Here is a 16,455-nt window from a genome sequence, read left to right as displayed (position 1 = left end):
GCGCAAGAAGGGTGGGAGAGGAGAAAGGAAAGGACGATATACGGCAAAGACTGGAGCTGCGCCGCCCCCCGCCCCCGCATTTCAAGCCGTCCCCCTCCCTTGTTTGGAGGAGGGGGAAGAAATGACCTCCAAGATCTCATCCAGCTCTGACTTCACGAATTGGGGAGAGCACTTCCGGTGGGAGGAGGGAAGACGAAAAGGAAGAGGAAAGGGCGGCGTGGAGGAGGAGGTGCCGCGCGTCGCCGAGGTGGCACCGGCGACTCCGCCCCGGCGCTCTCCCAGGGCCCCCAGCTTTCCGCTAGGCCCGGCGGAAACGAGCGGCAGCTCCGGGAGGGTGTCGGAGTTCCCGCAACTGGGCGGGTGGTGCAGCTGTCTGGACAGAGTCCCACCTCGCCCGGCCCTGCCCCGCCCCGCCCCGCCCCGCCCCGGCGGCTGCAGACCTGTGCGCGCCGGTAGTGACAGTGGCCGCCCCAAGGTGCTCTGTCCCTGCGCGCCACGCCCCCTGCCCGCCAGCCTGTCCTTCAGAGGCACGCCCCCTCCCGCCTCTCCGCTTCGACCCCCTCGGGGGCCCAGGCGGGGCCCAAATCTCCGCCAGCATCGCCGCCATCGTCTTCGCCGCGTCCCTAGCTCAGCGAAGGACAGGCCTCGCGCCGGGACCCCCATCGACTTCTGAGGTGGCCAGAGCCCCGCCGCGGCCCCTGCCCCTACCCTGGGTTTTCCTCCACACACTCGCCCAGCGGCCGCGCGCCCACCCGATCTCGCGCTCCCCCCACCCCAGTTCCACAGTGCCTTGGGATTCTCGTTCATCTGGCCTAGCCCCCTCCCCCGTACCTTGCCGCGCACCCCCAGCCCCTCGAGTCCACCTGCTTCCCGCTGCTCACCCACCGGGTCTCCCGCGACCCTGTCCTGGGTCTTGCGTCGCGCCCACCGGCCTTGCTACTCCCGCGTCTCCAGTCCTCCATCCTCTCCTCCCAGCCCATCGCGCCGTGCCCTCCCCCCACCCCGCTCCATCAACAATTCTCCGGATCTCTTGTGCCTGTTACACACTCCTGCGCTTCAGCCATTGGACGTGGCATCCCTCCAGACACATTCCCCAACAACCCCCCCCAACACCCACACCCCACACACACCCCTCTGGGGCGACAGGTATCTCCTCAGGGGTGCTGCCTGTCCCAGGGCCTTGGGATTCACTTGTAACACCAAGGCTGACCTGCCCCCGCTGTCCCCTTCCCACTGCTCCAAACTAACCCACTCCAGGCCCTAGGGTCTTGGACCCTCCTTGCAACCAAATTTTGTGCTCTTAGAACAAACACCCCAGTGTTCCCCGGGAGGCCTGGCTCCACCCAGCCTGTAGCAGGCAGCTCCTGGGCCCTGCTTTTACCCCAGACAACCGGACAGCTGTTACCACATTTGCTTCTCCAACTCCTGGACGTCCTTGATTTTCTCAACTCCCACTCTCATTTTAGCTTGCTTGTTCTCTCCTGCTTGTGTGTCTCAGGTGCCGGCATGGTGGGGGAGCTCCGCTACAGGGAATTCAGAGTGCCCCTGGGGCCGGGCTTGCACGCCTATCCAGATGAGCTGATCCGCCAGCGGGTGGGCCACGATGGGCATCCTGAGTATCAGATCCGCTGGCTCATCCTCCGGCGCGGGGATGATGGGGACGGGGGCTCTAGCCAAGTGGACTGCAAGGCCGAGCACATCTTGCTGTGGATGTCCAATGACGAGATCTACGCAAACTGCCACAAGATGCTGGGCGAGGATGGCCAGGTCATCGGGCCCTCTCAGGAGATTGCAGGGGAGGCTGGGGCCCTGGACAAGTCTGTGCTGGGGGAAATGGAAACCGATGTGAAGGCTTTGATTCAGAGAGCCCTTCGGCAGCTGGAGGAGTGTGTGGGCACCATCCCTCCCGCTCCTCTGCTTCATACGGTGCACGTACTCAGTGCCTACGCCAGCATCGAGCCTCTGACTGGGGTGTTCAAAGACCCAAGGGTCCTGGACCTGCTCATGCACATGTTGAGTAGTCCTGATTATCAGATCCGCTGGAGTGCAGGCCGGATGATCCAAGCCTTGGCCTCCCATGATGCTGGTGAGGAGCAGTGTTGGGGGAAAGGAAGCTAGGTCAGCTTGGGGCCTCACAGGACACTGTGGCAGGAGCCCCTGCCTCATCAGTGCCTGAGTGATTCTGCTGAGGTGGAAGAAAGGAGGTAGGAAGGGGGGTGGGGACATCTCCCTAGGAAGAGGAAAGCTGGCTCAGTCAGGCGGGCATGCAACTCTTCATCTCAGGGTTGTGAGTTCAAGCCCCATTTTGGGCATAGAGTTTACTTTAAAAAAATAATACTAAAAGAAAGAGGAAGGGTTGAATCCTCAAGAACCTCATATTAATTGGATTTCTATGCAAAGGAAGAGTTACGATATTAGACTATTGTAAGATATATATCTATACAAAATATGTATATAGAAAAGAGGAAGTTATTTTTTTTTAATGTTTTATTTATTTATTTGACACAGAGAGAGAGAGAGAATGAGAGAGCACAAGCAGGGGGAGTGGCAGGCAGGCAGGCAGAGGGAGAGGAAGAAACGCGCCCCCTGCTGAGCAAAGAGCCTGACCTGGGGCTCGATCCCAGGATCCTGGGATCATGACCTGAGCTGAAGGCAGACACTTAACTGACTGAGCCACCCAGGCGCCCCAGTTACTGTTTTTTTTAAAGATTTTATTTATTTGACAGAGATAGCAAGAGAGGGAACACGAGCAGGGAGTGGGAGAGAAAAGCAGACTCCCCGCTGATCAGGAACCCCCGAGGTGGGGCTCGATCCCAGGTCCTGGGATCATGACCTGAGCCTAAGGCAGGTGGCTAACCAACTGAGCCACCCTGGCGCCCCAAGTTGTTGCTTTTGAAGCAAATCAGATCAGGTCATCCCTAATGTGTGATGACAAAAGGATTGTCTAGAGACTAGAGAGGGTCTAGTCGGGATGCCTGGGAAGGGCAATGTGAGGGAGCAGTTCCTGACTGGGGTGTGGGTTTTAGGGACCCGGACCCAGATTCTTCTATCGCTGAGCCAGCAAGAGGCCATTGAGAAACACCTGGATTTTGACAGCCGCTGTGCTCTGCTGGCTCTGTTCGCACAGGCCACGCTCTCTGAACACCCCATGTCTTTTGAGGGCATTCAGCTGCCACAGGTATTCTGTGGGGAGGTCCTGGGGTGGGGGCTATAAACAGGATCGAGGGACCAGGCCTTTGTACCGGTCCTTAAAGGATGGAGTGGAAAGAGATGCTGAAGCTGGGACAAGGTGGATATAGGCCAAAGGTTTCATCCCACAGGTCCCCGGAAGGCTGCTCTTCTCCCTGGTAAAGCGCTATTTGCATGTCACTTCCCTTCTGGACCAGCTGAATGACAGCACTGCAGAACCAGGGGCTCAGAACAACTCTTCTCCTGAGGAGTTGAGTGGGGAAAGGGATCGACTGGAGTTGGAGTTCAGCATGGCCATGGGCACGTTGATCTCAGAGCTGGTGCAGGCCATGCGCTGGGACTGGGCCTCGGGCAAACAGGGGCCCTTGGCCCGGTCCTCCTGCTCCATCTTCCAGCCCCAGCTGGCGGAGGCTGGCCCGGGGCTGCCACCCACCCGGGCCCAGCCCTCCATTAGGAGGTCAAGGAGGTTCCGCCCTCGCTCCGAGTTTGCAAGTGGCAACACTTACGCCTTGTACGTGCGAGAGACGCTGCAGCCCGGGATGCGAGTGCGCATGCTGGATGACTATGAGGAGGTCAGCGCTGGGGACGAGGGCGAGTTCCGCCAGAGCAACAACGGCGTGCCCCCCGTGCAGGTGAGTGAGGGTGCACGGGGGACGCTGTTGGGGATCTAGCTGGGGGAGCATAACCGGGGCTTCCATGCAGGGGCTCTGGCAGACCACCTCAGGAGAAAACCCCGTGGGGATTGGAATAGTTAAAGGGGGTCAGCAGGTGAGAGGTGGGCCATTTGGAAGGCTAAGAAAATCGGGGTTGGGGAGGCCGTGAGGTCAGGAAGATTCACTCCCAGGAAGAAATGGATACAGCAAGATTTTCCCAAAGGTCAGGGTCAGGAAGAGAGTAGCTGAGGCCAGGAGGCTTCTTGGGGTGGGGGGCATAAGGCATCTAGGATGGGTGGGAGGAGAAACAGCCTATTCCCATGAGAAGGTGGCCTTTATGTACATGTTCGTGTCCTCCATATGCCAGCGTTGTGTTGTTTGGAGGTTGTTCCAAACCTGGCCACGTGGTCAACCAGAGAGCTGTGTGTCCTCATCATTGGGCCACCACCAGCCAGTAAGTGAGCCGTCTCTTCCCCTTCCCTCTCTTTTCTCCCCATCCTCCAGGTGTTGTGGGAGTCGATGGGCCGCACCTACTGGGTACACTGGCACATGCTGGAAATTCTGGGCTTTGAGGAAGACATTGAGGATGTGGTTGAGGCTGAGGACTACCACAGGGCAGCGGTCAGCGGAGCCCTGGGTGTAGGTGAGCCCGGAGAGGAAGCAGGGTCAGCACTGAGCCCAGGAGTGGTAGTCTGGCTGGGTAGGCTACATCCCTGGGCCCTCGGACTCGTTTCCACAGCTGTGCCCTCCTGGCGGTGGAAGCCCATGACAGAGCTCTATGCGGTGCCCTACGTGCTGCCCGAGGACGAGGATGCTGAGGAGAGTGAACACCTGTCCCAGGCGGAGTGGTGGGAGCTCCTCTTCTTCATCAAGAAACTGGAGGGCTCCGACCATCAGGAGGTTCTCCAGATTCTCCAGGAGAACCTGGATGGGGAGGTAGAGCCAGCCTGGAGACACCCAGCAGTCGGAGGGCTCGTGGCAGGGGCTGGGCTGATAGAGCATTTGGGAGGCTTAGGATGGGGAGTAGAGGTCCGCAGTGTCGGGGGCTGTAGTGGAGGGTATCTAGAATGTTCAGAGGCATTGGCCATTTTGTGGGAGGAGGCAGCTGCCAGCCAGGAGAGGTACAGGGTGGAGAAGGTGTGTGCTGAAATCCCCTACCCCTATCAATTGCTCCCAGAGCCTCTGTGCCGGTTGGGGCTACCCGCAGTGAGACCTTCTCCCCGACGACAGGTTCTGGATGACGAGATCCTGGCTGAGCTGGCTGTGCCTATAGAGTTGGCCCAGGACCTGCTGCTGGCTCTGCCACAGCGACTCGATGACAGCGCTCTCAGGGACCTGCTCAACTGCCGTGTCTACAGGAAATATGGGCCCGAGGCTCTGGCAGGGCAGCCAGCTTATCCAACCCTGCTGGAAGCCCAGGCTCAGCCTCAGGAATCAGCAGGTGCAGCCAGAGAGGAAGGTGGGGCGCCGGGATGACTTTGCAGCAGCTCTGCAGGCTGGCCTCTAGGGGGCCTTCCTCCCAAGACAGGTGTCCTCCTGTCTGGAAGAGTTGGCACCCACATAGAGCAGCTCCCCCCAGTGAGCGGGGGAGGATGGAAAGTCAGAACATTGAAAGAGATCTGAAGCCTCATAAACCCCCACACCAAACTTTTTCTGGTGTAGAGAAAGCCAAATTATTGCATGCTTTTAGATACAGGGAAACGCTCTGCAATTTGCAGACAGGAGGCTCCTTTGCTATTTTAAGAGTATGAAACATAAGATTTGCCACAGAGCAGTCTTATAAATACATTTAGAGATGCCCTAAGATCCCCAAACTAATTTTCGGGGGACCCCTGCCCCCCACAAAACCATTTTTAGGAGAAACTAGGAATTATGAATGTGTCTGTCCTTTTCTGATGCTAACCTCACCGACCACGGCCAACTCTTATGACATCCACCTTCCTGTAGGAAAAGAACCCCCAATGCAGTATCCCGACACTCCTCTGGGGCGACTGATGGAGGGCTGCGGTCCGCCTGGGAGGACCTTCCTGGACCTGGAGCACGCCCTCAGCTCAGGGGGGCCCCAGGAGACAGAGATCAAGCCTTTCCTGCTCCAACTACAGCGGCAGCCCCAGCCCTTCCTTACCCTGATGCGGAGCCTTGCCACCCCGGCAGCCAACAAGCCCCTGCACTTGACCGTTCTGAGGTGAGGGGGTGGGGCGGGGCATGGGACCAAGGGGTCCCTGAGGCTAGCTGCACATCTCTCTCCTGCCTCCCCACCCCCACTCCCCAGAATCCTGATGCAGCTGGTGGACTTCCCCGAGGCGCCGCTGCTCCCCTGGCACGAGGCCATGGACGCCTGCATGGCCTGCCTGCGGTCACCAGACACTGACCGAGAGGTACCCTCACCCTGCTCTGGGGAGATGATGCTGGAGGGAGAGGCCACAAGGCAGCCTCTGACAGGGCAAGCCCCCTGGGCGAGGCTCCAGAGGGCACAGTGGAGCCTCTGTGCTCCTGGTCTGGGATTTGTTTTAAAATTGAATTTTTTTTTTCAAATAGGTAGTACATTCATACAGGTTAGAGATCAAAATGGTAGAACAAGGTCTACACTGAGAATTCTCATTTCCTCCTGTTCTCACTTTCATCCAGTTTTACCAGTGCCTCTCCCCATGTCCCTTGTTGGTTACCACTCATTTTAACTTATGTGTCCTTCCTGTGTGTCCTTGTGCAAACATAAATAAGCCCAAGCATATGATCTTATTTGCCGTCTCCTTTCTTACACAGAAGGTTACATCTCTGTTACATGAGAAGCCTCAGTGGCTCCTGTTTGGCTAGGCCTGTCGGGGGATGGGGATGAAGGAGGCAGAAGGGACCTCACATCTCAGGTCCCCCGCCACAGAGAGGTCCTGGGCTTGGAAGGCTTGATAGTGGGTGTCCGCAGTGCATACCTTTGGCGGTTACCAAGATTTTCATTTCGGAGCTGGACTCACTGAGTGTCCCTCCCTGCCCTTCCCTACCATCAGGTAACATGCTTAGGGCCTGAGCATCTCAAAATGCAGCCCCACACCTGGTCCTTGGGACAGGGCCTAAAAAGGAACCACCTGGGAAGCTCTCTGCACCTGTTGCCAATGTCCTCAGTCGTCAAGCACCCCAGGATGGAGAGCACCTCTTAGCTTTTTCCGTGTCTGTTTGCCTTGGGTTCTCCAACTCCACCCAGCCTTTGTGTCTCCCTGCTTTCTGCTGTCTCTTCACTGTGGTAGCTCCAGCACCTGCATACCACAGTGGGTACATAGGAAATACTCCTGAAGATGCCCTGGGCCTCGTGCCCTTTAGTCTCCAGCCCTGTCCCCACCACAGGTCCTCCAGGAGCTGATCTTCTTCCTGCACCGCCTGGCCTCCGTGAGCAGGGACTATGCTGTGGTTCTGAATCAGCTGGGAGCCCGAGACGCCATCTCCAAGGCCCTGGAAAAGCACCTGGGAAAACTGGAGCTGGCTCAGGAGCTGCGGGACATGGTGTTCAAGTGTGAGAAGCATGCCCACCTCTACCGGAAACTCACCACCAACATCCTGGGAGGCTGTATCCAGGTCAGGAGGGAGGGGAGGCGGAGGCTTGTGAGTTCACCACTGGGTGAGAACATGAACCCTGAGCAGTGGCGGGGGAGGAGGCAGTGTTCCTGCAGCTGGGAAGGGCAGGCAAGGCCAGTGAACCCAAGGGCATTTGTTCTCTGCAACCCCTCCCCCGCCTGGTCCTGCTGTACCAGGGTTCTGGAGGAAGTCCCATTGCTGCCAGGTCTTTCCTCCACACACGTTTGTCCATGCTCTCCATGTGTGCTCCTCTCTCCTCCCCGTACCCCTTCTTTCTGCTCTTCTGGCTGCAGATGGTGCTGGGCCAGATCGAAGACCACAGACGGACCCACCGACCCATCAACATCCCCTTCTTTGACGTGTTCCTCAGATACCTGTGCCAGGGTCTGTGCCTGTCCCCGGCTTCCGCCACCCCCCACCACGCCCGTGTCTGTTTTCCCTCCATACCTACCAGGCTGTGACGGCCACCCCTGCCCCCCCCCACCCCCAGGCTCCAGTGTGGAGGTGAAGGAGGACAAGTGCTGGGAGAAGGTAGAGGTGTCCTCCAACCCCCACCGGGCCAGCAAGCTGACGGACCGCAACCCCAAGACCTACTGGGAGTCCAACGGCAGCGCGGGCTCCCACTACATCACCTTGCACATGCACCGGGGCGTTCTTATCCGGTAACTCGCCCCACAACATACGCGCTTCGTGGTGACCGCCTTGTGTTTGTCTTGGGGGATGCACCACCGCCCCCTCGAGCCCAAACGTGACCACAGAGGCCCCTTGGCTGTGTCTGTGAGGCCATGCCTTGTTCCGCTTCTGATGGTTTCCTCGTCCCTGCTCCCAGGCAGCTGACTCTGCTGGTGGCTGGTGAAGACTCAAGCTACATGCCGGCGAGGGTGGTGGTGTTTGGGGGCGACAGCCCCAACTCTCTTAACACAGAACTCAACTCGGTAGGGACCGTCATGCCAGCAGATCACCCTTCGCAGGGGCCACCCTCCTGCCCAGACTCATGAACTCCTAAGTTCTTCCCTGTCCGGAGCCCCAGAGAAAGTAGAGTCCTTTCTCCCTGTGCCGTTATGACGGCATCAGGCCCCGAGCTGTGAGGGCGGCGTTGGGACCCCTTGGTCAGGACGCCACACCTGCTGGGCTGAGGGGAGGAAGAGGGAGCAGGAGCAGGCGAGGGTGCTGTCAGCACTGCCGTCCACACGCAGGGAGCTGACCGCCCCCTGCACCCCTCGCCAGGTCAACGTGATGCCGTCTGCCAGCCGGGTGGTCCTCCTGGAGAACCTGAACCGCTTCTGGCCCGTCATCCAGATCCGCATAAAGCGCTGCCAGCAGGTTTGGTGGGGGCCCGGGCTGTGGTCTGGGGCTCCGACGCTCCGGGTCCTATAGCTGTTCCAGATCTTGAGCCAGAGCTCCAACCCCTGGCGAGGGCAGCTCCAGGAGGAAGGCACGAAGGTGTGCCTGAGCCCAGCGCATTCCAAGGGGGACGTGGGTCGGCTGAAGACAGGCCTGTGTCCCTTGCAGGGCGGCATCGACACACGCATCCGGGGCTTGGAGGTCCTGGGCCCCAAGCCCACCTTCTGGCCGGTGTTCCGGGAGCAGCTGTGCCGTCACACACGCCTCTTCTACATGGTTCGGGCACAGGCCTGGAGTCAGGACATAGCAGAGGACCGCAGGAGCCTCCTGCACCTGAGTTCTAGGTGTGTGCTAGCATGTGTGTGTGGCTGAGTGTTCATGAAAGGTAAGAGCGGTACCCTGGATAGGGCTCTTTGGAGGGCTAACATGCTTGGGGAGGCATCTGGAGGGTTGTCCAGTTTGGGGAAAGAAAGAAAGAATGAAGAGAAGAGATTTTTCTGGTGGGCTGGGGGTGGGGTGTGCCAGTTAACACAGGGGAGCTTCGAAGTACTGGGTAGAGATTGGGTCTGGTTGCTAGGGGCTAGCCAGGCAGTCCTAGGCCGGGCAGATGCTGGGGTAACTTATGCCTCAAGCCCCTGACACCTGCCTCCCTCATCCCCACCCTCAGACTCAATGGGGCTCTGAGGCAGGAGCAGAATTTTGCTGATCGCTTCCTGCCTGATGACGAGGCCGCCCAAGCACTGGGCAAGACCTGCTGGGAGGCCCTGGTCAGCCCCCTGGTGCAGAACATCACCTCCCCCGGTAACCACCCCGACGCCTGGCCCCACTAACCAGCCCCTTCTTGCTCTGCCCTAGAGCCACCTGCCTTATCTTCTTGGCCCTTTTGGTACCTGTGTTGGTTTGGTACCCCAGTGTCCCTCTTCTACCAGCCCAGGGCCCATCTCCTTTCCCATGTCTCCCAGGTGTCGGCTGATACCATAAAGATGGGGGCCCTTGCTACCTGCCCCCATCCCCACCACCCACTACCTTTTGTCCAATCCCTCCTTCTTGGCACTTCTGTCCAGCCCAGCCTCTCCCTTTGCCCTGGAGAGACGGCCTGCCTTGGCTTGTTTCTCCCCACCTCCAGACGAGGATGGCATCAGCCCCCTGGGCTGGCTGCTGGACCAGTACCTGGAGTGTCGGGAGGCTGCCCACAACCCTCAGAGCCGAGCGGCTGCTTTCTCCTCAAGGGTGCGCCGCCTCACTCACCTGCTGGTGCACGTGGAGCCCTGTGAGGCGCCGCCTCCAGCCGTGGCTGCTCCCCGCCCCAGTGAGTACCTGGGATTCAAGTGGGAGCTCAGTGCGAAGCCTTTCTCTGTGCCCTCATGCACTCGTACCCTAGAGCCTTCTGTCCTCGTCCCACTTTTCCTCCCCGCCACACTCAGACTGTTCATCTTCCCAGTTTGTGTCACCCCCAGCCAGGGGCATCATGGGGAGGGGGCAGCATGTCAGGAAAGGCCCCAGGGCTCACCCTGGTCTGGGAACCCCTGAGCTGAGGGGCTGTCCCTGTTTCCTGCCCCTTCCCCTGTCTCCACAGAGGGCAGAAACCGAAGCCACGACTGGAGCTCCCTGGCCACCCGGGGGCTCCCCAGCAGCATCGTGAGAAACCTGACCCGCTGCTGGGGGGCGGTGGTGGAGGAGCAGGTATAGGGAGGGGAGTTGAGGGGGGGCTGGACCAGAGGCTGGCCTGCCCAGCCGTCCCCTCACCCAGGGCCGCTTCCCTGCAGGTGAACAACTTCCTGACTTCGCACTGGCGGGATGACGACTTCGTGCCGCGCTACTGCGAACACTTTCACAACCTGCAGAAGTCGAGCTCCGAGCTTTTTGGGCCCAGGGCGGCCTTCCTGCTGGCCCTGCACAACGGCTGTGCTGGCGGCTTACTGAAGCTCCCGTTCCTCAAAGCCGCCCACGTGAGCCTCTTGTCCTCCCCTCCGCCCCGGGCCCCTCCCTGCAAATGTCCCTGTCCCCCTTCCTCACAGCAGCCTCCAATGTTCCTCCTGTTCAGCCAGGAGTGGGGTTTGTATAGAGCCCTCAGTTTGAAAATTCAAACACAGGGGCGTCTGGGTGGCTCAGTGGGTTAAAGCCTCTGCCTTCGGCTTAGGTCATGATCCCAGAGTTCTGGGATTGAGCCCTGCATCGGGGTCTCTGCTCAGCAGGGAGCCTGCTTCCTCCTCTCTCTCGCTGCCTGCTTCTTTGCCTACTTGTGATCTCTGTCTGTCAAATAAATAAATAAAATCTTTTAAAAAATTAAAATAAAAAAAAAAAGAAAATTCAAACGCAAAAGAAACACATAGTGACCTGCAACGTGCCGTCCTAATATTATTACCTTGATAGCTTTTTGTTTCTGTTCATGTGTGTGGTTTAACAGTTTACTCACAAGTAGCTAAAATGCTTTATCCTGTTGTCTTTTGACCATTATACAAAGATATTTTTAAGATTTTATTTATTTGAGAAAGAGAGCATGCTCGTGTAAGTTGGGGGAAGGGGAGCCGGAGAGGGAGAAGCAGACTGCCCGCTGAGCAAGGAGCCTGATGCATGGCTCCATCCCAAGACCCTGAGATCATGACCTGAGCTGAAGGCAGACACTTAACCGACTGAGCCACCCAGGCGCCCTTGACCATTATATTAAAAGCCTTTTTCAGTGTTGCTCTTTGTCCTTATTTTTAATTTTTGTATAAATTCCATCTAAGGGATGTACTAGAATTTCCTCTGCCCTTCCTGCATTCTATAAATATGTAATAAGTGCTTCAGCTGTGTCTGGTGCTGTGGTAAGAGCTGAAGATAAAGTCCCTCTTCTCAAAGTTTCTAAGGCATAAGGTTGGGCAGGTGGATGAAGTCAGCCAGGCTGATCGCTGCAGAGTAGGGGGTTGAACAGTAGCTGCTCGAGCTGCTTCCAGCCCTTCTGTCTGATCAGTGACACTGCAGTGTGACCATCCCTGTGTGCGTAAGTCATTTCCTCACGTTAAATTATTGGGGTTAGTTTAATTTTTAGACACATTCCATGTGGGAAAAAAAACACCACCTCCTTGTTGTCAATTTGCACAACTGGTGACAATTTTATAAAAGAGTTTTCTAGGGGCGCCTGGGTGGCTCAGTGGGTTGAGCCTCTGCCTTCGGCTCAGGTCATGATCTCAGGATCCTGGGATCGAGCCCCGCATCAGGCTCTCTGCTCAGCAGGGAACCTGCTTCCCCCTCTCTCTCTGCCTGCCTCTCTGCCTACTTGTGATCTCTCTCTGTCAAATAAATAAATAAAATCCTTTAAAAAAATTAAAAAGAGTTTTGTAAAAGCGTTACCCACCTTAGGAAGCAGCTCAGCCACTCCTGTCCACTTCTCAGACCTTCCCCTGTGCCCCTGCTTGCCTCCTCCGGCTGCCGGTCCATGGTTTCCCTGCACCCTGCTCAGGTGAGCGAGCAGTTCGCCCGGCACATCGACCAGCGGATCCAGGGCAGCCGGATTGGCGGAGCCCGCGGGATGGAGATGCTGGCGCAGCTGCAGCGCTGCCTGGAGACGGTCCTCGTTTTCTCCGGCCTGGAGATAGCCACCACCTTCGAGCATTACTACCAGTGAGCATGGAGCAGGGCCGGGCGAGCAGATGGCAGGGGTGTCGGGTGGGCAGAGTCCCAGAGCAGGCCGTGGGGCCGCCCTGAGGCTCGGCCCGCTCTTCGTGTGCTGCAGGCACTACATGGCCGACCGTCTCCTGAGCGTGGGCTCGAGCTGGCTGGAGGGGGCCGTGCTGGAGCAGATTGGTCCCTGCTTCCCCAACCGCCTCCCGCAGCAGATGCTGCGCAGCCTGAGCACGTCCGAGGAGCTGCAGCGCCAGTTCCACGTCTACCAGCTCCAGCGGCTCGATCAGCAGCTCCTGAAGCTGGACGACACCGAGAAGATACAGGTAGGCGCCGGCCCAGGGAGAGAGGCGGGGAACTGAGCAGAGGAGGCCTAGCAGCTGTCGGGAACCCCGCATTTCTCCTTCAGGGAGGCCATGAGCCCAGCGACAAGGAGCACAAGGGAGAGAAGGCAGAGGAAGCAGAGGGAGCTGGGGTTGCAGCGGCCACGGGGGAGGAGGACGAGGAAGAAGAGGAAGATGAGGATCTCTACTATGAGGGGGCAATGCCGGAAGTGTCCGTGCTGGTCCTGTCACCTCGCTGCTGGCCCATTGCCTCCATCCGCCACACGCTCAACCCCAGAACTTGCCTGCCCTCCTACCTCAGGGGCACCGTGAACCAGTACTCCAACTTCTACAGCAAGAGTGAGGAGCCAGGAGGAGGATGGGATTCGGGAAAGGAGTCTGGGGTGGGGGGGGGGCCCCCGGGGCAGGAGCCTCAGTGGAGTGGATTTGAGAACAAAGGGCAGGAGCTCAGGTTTGGAGTGAGGGGTGGGGCTGTCAAGCACCAGGTCCCCAGGCTATCCCCTTTTCTGTCCTTAAAACAAACGCAGGACTCTCTTTAGAGAGTGGGAGGTGGGGAGGATGGGGCAGGGGCAGACTCCCCCTCAGTGGCAGGGGTCTGGTTCCTGGTTCCCTGCTGGAGTCTGATCCTGGGCTGGGCAGCAACACAGAAAGGGGAAGAGACTCAGACCCTGCCCTGGGGGGGAAACAGGGTTCCCAGACTAAGCAGGGAGACCTCATTCCCTCTCTCATGGATATTCCAGTTTGATGAGAGCCCCAGGCCTTCCTCACTTCATGGCTTTGTCTCCCTAAAAAAAAAAGAGGAATTTCTGGAAGGCACTGATCAAAGCCCCTGGTACAAAGCAAGGCACAGGGTGGGCTCCCAGATACATGAGGCTTACTCAAGAGGTAGGCACAGCCAGAGGCTGAGCTCCGGAAGTTCAGACCAGGAAGCCTAGTATCCATAAACACGGGCACACACTCAGATGTTAGCAGGGGCAGGGCTCAACCAGGAGTTCCCCCCTCACCAGCCCTGACTCCCTCCTCTCCCTGCTCCGTCTCAGGTCAGAGCTACCCAACCCTGGAGCGGGGCCCACAGAGGCGGCTGCAGTGGACGTGGCTGGGCCGGGCTGAGCTGCAGTTTGGGGATCAGACCCTGCATGTGTCCACCGTGCAGATGTGGCTGCTGTTGTATCTCAACGACCTGAAGGTGGCCCACCCCGGCTAGGCAGCCTGGCTCGCTGCACCTTGTCCTTCACCCCTCTTCCCTAAACCTCGACTCCCTGTTCTCCCTCCTTCTCCCCTCTCTGCTCCACCATTCAGGGAAGCCCTGAATATCTCCTTCGTCTTCTTTAAGGCTGTCTCTGTGGAGAGTCTGCTGGCGCTCTCTGGGCTCTCTCCAGACATGCTCGATCAGGCAATTGGGCCTCTTACCTCTTCGAGAGGGCCCCTGGACCTTGAAGACCAAAAGGATGTCCCAGGAGGTATGTACTTGGGGCAGAGGGGCCTCTGCTCTCAGCCTCCATGTGGGCCTCCCGCTAATGACTAGCGCTCATTTCAGGGGTGCTCAAGATTCGGGATGCCAGTGAGGAGCCCAGGCCAAGGAGGGGCAACGTGTGGCTCATCCCACCTCAGACGTACCTGAAAGCTGAGGATGAAGAGGGTCGGAACCTGGAGAAGAGACGGAACCTTCTGAACTGCCTCATAGTCCGAATCCTCAAGGCGCACGGGGACGAGGGGCTGCACATTGACCAGCTTGTCTGTCGGGTAGGCGGGGGTGGGCTGTGGGTGAGGGAGGTTCGGGTAGGGTGCAGCCCGCAGGAGGAGGCTTGTCAACACTTGAAGCATCTGGTTCACCATGGAGCCTGTAGGTGTCTGGGGGGGAGGCTGGGGCTCACTGGCCTGCAGCCTGTGCCTGGAGTGGGGGCTCGAGTTGGAGTCAGGTGGGCGTCTCCCACCTGCTGTGTTCCCTTGCCTCTCCTTCCCAGGTCCTGGATGCCTGGCAGAAGGGCCCATGCCCTCCCAGAGGTTTGGTCGGCAGCCTCGGAAAGGGCTCTGCCTGTGGCAGTACCGATGTCCTCTCCTGCGTCCTGCACCTCCTGGGCAAGGGCACCGTGAGGCGCCATGATGATCGGCCCTACACACTGTCCTATGCGGTCCCTGTGACGGTGATGGAGCCTCACACTGAGTCCCTGAACCCAGGCTCCTCTGGCCCCAACCCGCCCCTCACCTTCCACACCCTGCAGATCCGCTCTCGGGGCGTGCCCTATGCCTCCTGCACTGGCACCCACAGCTTCTCTACCTTCCGGTAGCCCTGGAGATGGGATCAGGGCTTTCCATGGAAATAAAATGCGGGAGTTTGATTACATGGCCTGTGTGGTGACTGCTAAGGATCTGACAGGGGCAGTGAAGACTCTCCTGGCTGAAGAGGGAGAAGAGCCCTCTGGCTCTGAGGTCGTGGCATCCCACGCCAGCCGTCATGGCTAGGGGGAAGATGGCAGCCTGGGGAGAGCGGTGGAGGGGGTGGGGTAACCTGGTGTCCCTCTCTTGGGAGGGGGAGTAAGTGGACAGGGATGGACCTCCAGCCCTTCTCAGAGTTTGTGCTCTGAAGTGCTTTCATCTGGAAGGCTGGAGACCCAAGGCTCGTGACTTGGGCAGATTGTTAAGCAGGGCTCCATTGTTTTCACTTGTGGAATGGGCCAGAATCCCTGTGGGTTCTGACGAGCACCAGGTATGGGAGCATTTGACATTCTGTGAATTCCTCTTTCAGCCACCATACCCAGCAGTGAGGGTAACTAACGCACGATAAGATAAAGGACCCTTGGGCCACTGCGGGCACCCAGGAGCCTGAAGGTATGTTCATCTGAAAGCTTTAGGATCTGGGTTGGAAGCAGACCTAGAAGGAACTGCAGCTCCCTGAAGCCCCTCCTTGCTGCCCCCTCTTCTGCTCATGCAGAGCTGCACTTGCCAAAGCCAGACCCCCGCTAGCACCGGAGGCGGGCCACTGTCCCGGATCCTGTGTGCTGCTGCTGCTGGACTCCTCTGGCCCTGCCCATATGGAGGCAGGGCAGGGTGGGCGAGGGGACCCGGTGCCAGGGGTGGAGCTCTGCATCTTGGCAGGGCCCATTACAGGAGTCAGGAAGGAGTGACCCAGGCATTCGGAATCCCAAGATCCAAGAGAAGGCTACAGAGGAAAAGGGCAGGGGAGGAGAGAGGGAGCCATGTGGTAAGAGAGGGCCCGGAGGGCCAGAGAGAGGGAACTGGGTGCCACCCAAGACTGAGATTTGGAATAGAATATGTAAGGGAGAAAGGCCAGGGCTTGGGAGAGTCCTGACGCCCAGGGCAAGACAACAAAACAGAGGGCAAACAGGGTAGCCACAGAGGGCCCGTACTTGCTTTACTTTGCAGTTTAGTGGCCCCTGGTGCTGAGGGCTGTTCTCAGAGCAGAACCATCTTGTCTGCCCATGCTAGTCCATGACACTGAAGACTGGCAGCAGACCAGGGCTGCACTGGGCCCCAGGGCACATGGGGCTTGTTACAGCTGTCGCTTGGGCGCCTCTCCAACCTTTGTGCCAGACATCATGGCCTAGGTCTTTAATTGGCCCAGGCCATGTCCTTCTTCTTGAACTTGCTCTCAGAAGCCAGAACTTTTTGCCCTTTTCTGTGTTCTCATGCTCTTTCTGAGCCATCCTTCTCCATCAGAAACCCAGAGAGGCTCCAGGCTCCAATAACCATATCAAAATGCACCACATCCAGGGGACAGGATGGGATTATCTCCTGCA

At 58.5% G+C, this 16,455-nt stretch overlaps 1 protein-coding gene across 2 annotated transcripts; it reads left to right on the top strand.

Moving 5' to 3' along the window:
* Positions 1-243: 243 nt before the first annotated feature.
* Positions 244-15,039, top strand: CUL7 (cullin 7). Of its 2 annotated transcripts, none has more exons than XM_046004431.1 (26): positions 244-674; positions 1,499-2,086; positions 3,027-3,178; positions 3,321-3,821; positions 4,347-4,485; positions 4,582-4,778; positions 5,073-5,283; positions 5,790-6,027; positions 6,115-6,220; positions 7,179-7,406; positions 7,700-7,790; positions 7,897-8,068; positions 8,236-8,341; positions 8,634-8,729; positions 8,919-9,094; positions 9,418-9,551; positions 9,877-10,059; positions 10,327-10,433; positions 10,517-10,699; positions 12,193-12,353; positions 12,466-12,679; positions 12,763-13,036; positions 13,738-13,883; positions 14,031-14,157; positions 14,235-14,440; positions 14,662-15,039. In XM_046004431.1, exons 2-26 carry the CDS (start codon positions 1,507-1,509, stop codon positions 14,983-14,985), a joined length of 5,052 nt encoding a protein of 1,683 aa, XP_045860387.1. In that variant the 5' UTR covers positions 244-674; positions 1,499-1,506; the 3' UTR covers positions 14,986-15,039. The 2 variants fall into 2 exon arrangements, with proteins under 2 accessions (XP_045860387.1, XP_045860386.1); XM_046004430.1 differs by having other exon boundaries at positions 5,073-5,301.
* The last annotated feature ends 1,416 nt before the right edge of the window (positions 15,040-16,455 follow it).

This window comes from Meles meles, chromosome 5 (assembly GCF_922984935.1).
Source record: "Meles meles chromosome 5, mMelMel3.1 paternal haplotype, whole genome shotgun sequence".
In the NCBI taxonomy this organism is placed as follows: Eukaryota; Metazoa; Chordata; class Mammalia; order Carnivora; family Mustelidae; genus Meles; species Meles meles.
Note: the sequence above shows the minus strand (reverse complement) of the source record. Positions and strands in the feature narration are given on the sequence as shown.